This window comes from Triticum dicoccoides, chromosome 7A (genome assembly GCF_002162155.2).
Source record: "Triticum dicoccoides isolate Atlit2015 ecotype Zavitan chromosome 7A, WEW_v2.0, whole genome shotgun sequence".
In the NCBI taxonomy this organism is placed as follows: Eukaryota; Viridiplantae; Streptophyta; class Magnoliopsida; order Poales; family Poaceae; genus Triticum; species Triticum dicoccoides.
The window spans coordinates 123,737,031-123,743,600 of record NC_041392.1 but is presented as its reverse complement, the minus strand read 5'-3'; the positions used below and the strand labels follow the sequence as shown (position 1 = coordinate 123,743,600).

The window sequence follows — 6,570 nt, the reverse complement described above, 5'->3', positions numbered from 1 at the left end:
TTGACAATTTTGCTCTGATGAGTAGATATGATAGGCTTAGTCCATAGAGGTGTTTAATCGACAATGGGATTGACACTGCGTCATAATAAGATGGCTCTACTTCTCTCTGCTCATGATGCCAATCAAATCAGCAGTGTCAAGGAATAGATACCCACCGTGTCTCGTTGGGCTATGTTCGAGTGATGTTAGGATGTGGTGGACGATGTTCGACATCCTCCTGGCCTCCTGGGCGACAACATAGCTTGTGAAGAGTGTGTGGTTGTTTTGGAGTGTGGCGTGCAAATGGTGTCTGGTTGCAGTGATTGTCTTTTCTGACCATGTTGGATGAAGATGGCGGCACCAGGATCTGGCGGACTTGGGGACGATCCCTGACTGGCGTGTCACAAAGACTCGGCTATGTCGCGTGCAACAAGTCGTTTAACCAGCTCAATAGGTAGCATACCTTGCAACAGAGCTCTTTCGGTGTGGCGGTTGCTCGCGCACCTTCTCCGATGGTGCACATCGGCGGCGGAGCCCAATGATGGGCGACTAGTAGGTTTGGGCACAGGGACCTCCGAGGTCTCTTGGAGTGACCCGTGTACACAATGTAATTTGTTTGTTTTAACACATAGAGACGCTCATACATACGCCCATTAACCCTTCTGAGCGCACATGTACACGCCCTACCCCTATGAGAACCTACGAGAGACTAAGCCAACACATCAGCTTAAGATTTACGAAGTCATCATAGGCGCCTCCGTAGCCGACCGAAACGTCTCCTCACAATGAACGGGCATCACCGGAAAGCCTGAAATAAATTCAGAAAATTGCGGGCATCAATGCCAAGCCTAGGACTTAAACTTTGGGGGACTGGTTTCCACCATAAAAACCTAACCATCTGAGCTAGGATTAGTTCGCCACATTGTAATTTGTTTGCTAAACAAACATGTGGTAGTTCTTTAAGAAAACCGAAAAAAAAACATGAAAGACATATGAATCAACGAGACCCTTGGTGCACGTAGCATACACCTCCAGGGGCCCACCCCACCTTGCAACTGCAGTAGGAGGAACGGTAATAACACAACCAAATTATTAAGAAAGAAAATAATAAGATGGAAAATCCGGCATCCGGCGCGGCATCTCCCCGCCGATCTAATTAGCTAGGAATTGCAAGAAAATATAGAGTGCCAATTCTGGGAGAAGCTGGGAAGGGGGTCAATTCTCGGAGAATTGCCCAAAAGAAGTGGCCCCTAATCCCTCCCCGCCGATCCCCAGCATCTTCCGCCGATCCGCACCTTGGCCTCACCATCCAGCGGCCCAGATTTAATCACCCGCACTCCGCCTCCCCACCCGCCATTAAATACCTCCCTCTGCTCTCCACCTTCCTGCCCACCCCGCTCACTCGCTCCTCCCCTCCCCGAGACGCAAACAGAGGCACAGCCAAGTGACGAAACCAAGAAACGCCGGCGATCGAGGATTCGAGATGGACATCCTGGAGCAGCCGCTGGAGGCCGTCGCCTTCCGCATCCACTCCCTCCCCGAGCCCGCCGCGGCGTGGACCTGCCTCGCCGCCGTCCTCGCCGCGGCCGCCGCTGCCGGCGTCTGGCGCCTGCGCTCCTCCACGCCGTCGTCCACCGTTATAACCGAAGGATCTTCGAAGCCTTTGGTGGACCTGGATACGTCCCCGTTGTTGGTGCCAGCGGAGACGGAGAGGTCGCTCGGGAGCTGGAGATCGTGTGAGGCGACGTCGTCGTCGTCGCTGCCGGCGCTGTCGCCGAGGGAGAGGTACACGGCGTACTACCACGACAGCGGCTGCGTCGGATGCTGCGACGTGGAGAGCGACGACGAGGAGGCGGAGGAGGATCGGGATCCGGAAGATGACTACGGCGTGTACGGGCCGGCGGAGATGGATCCTTTCGAATGGGAGGTCGTGAGGCCTCTGGTGCCTCTCATGCCGGCGACGGCTGCAGAGACCGGCCGGTACCTGAGCCCGAGGGCGCTCAGCGGCAGCGTGGTGCGGCTGTGGGATCAAGGCGCCGACAGGAGCTTCATGACGGCGGCGGCCAGCCGGAGACGGATGGGCAGAGCTGGCACCGTCTCGAGCTTCTGATCTGCCTCATTTTTAGATGAAAAAATTGGCAATAAATTGTAATCTTTTTAGGTGGAAGCAAAATGTTTCCGTAGCTTAATCAGGTAGCCCATGTAACCTGCACTGCACATACAATGTTTTCGTCCATGCAATCGGTTACTGCCTGCCTGCAACTCGAGCTCCTCCGCTGAACGTTGACGACGCCTTGCGATGCGATTTCCAACACCTGTTGCCTTGCAAATGCTAGTTACCATTGGCAGTAACAGAATGGCTACGTACCAGTGTAGCCAAAAGCTTATTATTTTTCTCCATAGCTGCAGCTGATTTCATGTTGACAAAATGGTTTGGACGTGACGTTTCTTGCCAATCACACGGGACGACACGCAAGTTTACTATACATCATGTGATGATGTGCCTCACCTACCTCTGCGCCCTTCCAGAAGGAAGGCCCTATCTTTCTCGGCACTCTCCCTCCACTAGCACTAGCAAAGCAGCAGCAGCAGCCAGACAGAGTGATCAATCAAGCAACCAGCCAGAGCCAGTCACCAACAAATTCACCACACGACACCGTGCCAGGACAGGACTCCGTGAACGAACCCCACATGCCTCGCTCTCCGATCGTCAAGCTGATGGTGGTAATGGCAGCAGTAGCTGAGCCGCCACCGGACATTCAGACGCACGGTCCGTATGCCCGTTGCACCTACCGCGGCGCCCTGCAGTTAACGTTGCCACGGTTGGTGCGGGGGGCACCCGGTTGGGTGCGACATTACTGCACACGCACGCACGTACTCCCTCCTTTTCGGTTTATAAGTCTTAACTTAAAAATCTCACCAACCAAGATAGATGGTGAGTGGTGGAATACGTTTTGTAGTTTGCAAAAACATCCAATTAATGCTCTTGTTTTTCTCAAAAAAGTATGTTTACCAATGCATTAATTGCAATGCATGCATGCATAAATTACATGCATTGGTCAATTTTCTCTTAATACTTGCATGCAATGATTTAATGCATCTTGAAATCTGAACATGTGATGGAAAATAACCAAATTGAATCTTATAAAATGGAAAAATTAAAATTTTGAGATAAGCTCTATAAACCGGAAAGGAAGGAGTATGCCTCAAGCTTGAAGCGAGCCTTCCGTCACGGGCTGGAATGACTGATAGTAACTTGCGTGGCCCGCCGGACACCGGCGGCGGCATTCGTTGGCCCGTTCGGGCGGCGGCTTGTCCTGGCTCGGCTCGGGGACGGTCGGGCGCCTTTCTTTTAAACCCTGCGTGAATGGCCCAGGACGGACGGTTGGTGGTCGGATCTCGTCTCGCCGCCTGTGTAGTGTAGCGTAGGTCGGTCTTGTGGCTCTGCTGCAGTGGCGTAGTGGTTGTGGTCGGTGCTTGGCAGCACATAATCATGGCTCTTCTTTGTCTGAACAGTACTCCTCAACAGGTAGACTCGACAGTCGTAATTTATCCAACAGGATTCTCTCCACAAAAAACCTACACCTTCCCAATTATAAGTTGTTTTATGTATTTCAATATGAACTGCATACAGACTGAAATAAATGAACGAACACACAAAAACACGTCTATACACATCCGATTCAGAAGAAAGCTACTCCCTCCGATCCATATCAATTGTCGCTGATTTAGTACAGCTTTGTTGCGAACAGAGGGGGTAACTAACACTAAACACAACAACGCAGTAGAAACAAGACAAGATCCACTCACCAATAATAGAACCTCTATGGAGCAAGCTTTTATTTCCTCTCCTCCAAATAATATCGCCCACGGGGTGTCACAAACATTACTTGTTTATTCAGTATTCACCCACTGCCAGTTGTACTACACACTGATGATCTTGCAGTGACCAAGGAGCTCATAAAATGAGGACAGATCCAAGTCCGAGGGCACGGGGGCTCTCAGAGACGATACAGTAGCGAAGTTACATGATGATGCTAAGGTACAAAACTGATGGCTGTCTTCAGTGTGGCTTTGGCACGAACCCATCTACCGCGAAGTTTCGTGTAGCGGCAGGTAACGCTAGCCGGACGCCGTCGAGTTCGGGCTTCGCTATTACTTGGCAGCCAAGACGAGACCTGAAAAAGGTTAATTTAACAAATTATTCTTGGTCGAAACATTTAAAATAAAACAATTAACAATTTTCTTTTAGGAAGTAATACTGTAGTACAAAGCTACAATGGCGTTTATACATCTACAGCCTACCTGTATGGCCATGTGGGATAACATAATTTGCTATTCTATCAGTTAGTTCTATCTGATGCCCGTTCATGGCTAATAGCCTAATACAAGGCCTCATTCGGTTTGAAGGATTCTCATAGGCAAAACATAGGAACAGGGATTCCAGAGGAAAACTTTCATTAAATGCATTGGGTTTGAAGGAAAGGGGTACAATATTCCTTAGGAATAATATTAATTTCCTGTGTTTTTGGAGGAAACTACACATCCCCTCAAAGCTATTTTTTGCGTAGGAATGAGGCAATGCAATTCCCGAGGATGGCAAGTGCTATCCTATCACACTCCTGTACTACTTTTGAGTCCTACACTTTGGTTTCCTCCAAACCCTGAACCTCCTGGTTGACACTGTAGCACGACTTATGGTTCCTAAAGGTTGCATATATAGATGCTGGAAGGATTTTTTTCACAATGGCACAATGTATAAGTATTCCCTCCGTCCCATAATATAAGATATTTCTATATGCTTATTTGCATGACACATAGATATTTCTATATGCTTGTTTGCATGAAACATAGATATTTCTATATGCTTGTTTGCATGACACATAGATACTACTAAACTTGAGGGATTCATAAAAGATGGATAAACAAAAAAGAATCCTTTAGCAGCTAGATATCCACTTACGTTTCTGTCAGCCCAAATGCAAGGTCAAGCATATCATTTTCTTCATCTGTTGGATCCTCTAGCTTGTTATAGTCCTTTACATCCTGGATAAGTTTCAATTTGCTAGTCAGAAGAACTTTCAGCTTCTATAACTGAAGAGAAAAAAAACAGCATGGGTTATATCTACAACATACCATAACTATGACATGACAAGTGGAACATGCGAGCGACCCTTCACATGCTCCTGCAGTAACCAAAATAGTAGGCGAGGTTATTATCTAAAACTGAAATCAGCTGACAAGATCGTAAAAGGGCACATTAATATGCCCATTTAAAAAGTGAAAGACGACAACGTGATGTAACAGACAGTGCATGTGATGGGGTGTGAGGTGAATAAACACAGGTAGTTTAAAAACCTTCAAGTTCTATGTCATTTTCATGAGCAGCTTCTAACATGGACATTCCGACAGGAACACTTATCGTCTTCTCAGTGCCATCCTTGTTCACAAATGTTACAGAGATTCTGTACAGGGCAGGGAAAATTCAGAAGACCAGTTCTTTAACCCAAATTAAACAATTGCTTAAAGCTGAATACTAACACTCAGTAAAACCGATCAAGCTATTGTTCAAGGCCGCTATTTCCTCAAGATGTGGAAGGAGAAGCCCATCAAAAGGTGATAAAATGTTTAACAAAGAAAATAGCATTAGGAAATGGTCTGGACTAATATACTGCTTACTCCAAAGCTACAAAGATGGCTAGGTGTTTAAATTTCATGCTGCATAAAAAATGGAAGAAGACAAATACACTCACTTCTCCTTGTCCTCACCGCCTTCATCATGATGACTACTTGTTGCGGTGGAGAAGAGGATGCTCTTCTGAAAAATAAAGACCAGTGCAAATGATAAATCATCACTTCCGTACATACAAACAGATTTCAACAGAAGGCAATGCTTTTCTTTTATTGAACACACAGAAGGCAATGTTTACTTGCACATATAAGTAGAGTAGGTGGCAAAATGATACAGGTAGAGAAAATATAATCTCTACTTTTTTGAACAAACTTCAAAATGAATCTGAAACACGAAGAAGAAATGTGTGCATCATGTATAGAAAAAAACAATTCTATTGCTGCTTTGGTTATATTCTCGATCACAGCAGGAACACAAGGCAATAAGGCATAACCATGTTCTATACTAGCAACGATTATAACAGTACAAAAGGACTAACCGCTGGGGCTGAATGCCGGCTGACTTGACCTTGGTAGTAATTGCCACTATTGGTTGTCAAGTTTCCTGCTGCAAAAAGTCAACAAGTTGAGAATGCAGAACAAAATAAATACCTTCACTAAACTAGGCATGCGTAAACCCGGAAGGTTTCTCAAAATAAGTAATCAAGAAACATGACGAGACAGTTTTAGTAGGCTGAAAACCAGGATCAAACATCAAAGGAGGGTTCATTGAACTGCTTGGGAAAACCTCACTAAGCCAAAAGTTCAAGGAGGTGTTGGATTCAGAGACTCAATGATTTTCAACCAGGTTTTGCTCACTAGACAAGCCTGGCGTCTTCTCATTTTCCCAAACAGTATATGTGCAAGACTCCTCGAGGCCATATACTACCCAAGAGGGAACCTCATTGCTACAGTTTCCAG

The 6,570-nt window shown here is 46.7% G+C and overlaps 2 protein-coding genes across 3 annotated transcripts in view; one reads left to right on the top strand and one right to left on the bottom strand.

The window, feature by feature from the left end:
* Nucleotides 1-1,376: 1,376 nt before the first annotated feature.
* On the top strand, nucleotides 1,377-2,269 carry LOC119330924. Its single transcript, XM_037604061.1, has one exon. The coding sequence runs from the start codon at nucleotides 1,463-1,465 to the stop codon at nucleotides 2,087-2,089; it is 627 nt and encodes a 208-aa protein (XP_037459958.1). The 5' UTR covers nucleotides 1,377-1,462; the 3' UTR covers nucleotides 2,090-2,269.
* A 1,355-nt stretch (nucleotides 2,270-3,624) lies between these two features.
* LOC119330905 (2Fe-2S ferredoxin-like) overlaps nucleotides 3,625-6,570 on the bottom strand; it is a 5,317-nt gene continuing 2,371 nt past the window's right edge. The window contains exons 3-8 of one of the 2 annotated variants that reach the window (XM_037604039.1): nucleotides 6,150-6,217; nucleotides 5,733-5,797; nucleotides 5,338-5,444; nucleotides 5,116-5,165; nucleotides 4,943-5,025; nucleotides 3,625-4,157 (exon numbers count right to left, since the gene is read on the bottom strand). In XM_037604039.1, the coding sequence (XP_037459936.1) occupies nucleotides 4,043-4,157; nucleotides 4,943-5,025; nucleotides 5,116-5,165; nucleotides 5,338-5,444; nucleotides 5,733-5,797; nucleotides 6,150-6,217 (488 nt within the window). In that variant the 3' untranslated portion in view covers nucleotides 3,625-4,042. The remainder of the gene's footprint in view (nucleotides 4,158-4,942; nucleotides 5,026-5,115; nucleotides 5,166-5,337; nucleotides 5,445-5,732; nucleotides 5,798-6,149; nucleotides 6,218-6,570) is intronic. The other variant, XM_037604040.1, reaches the window with a different exon arrangement.

Bases quoted from the DNA above. Each gene is read 5' to 3' on its own strand.
- LOC119330924 (XM_037604061.1), top strand. From the start codon at position 1,463: ATGGACATCCTGGAGCAGCCGCTGGAGGCCGTCGCCTTCCGCATCCAC.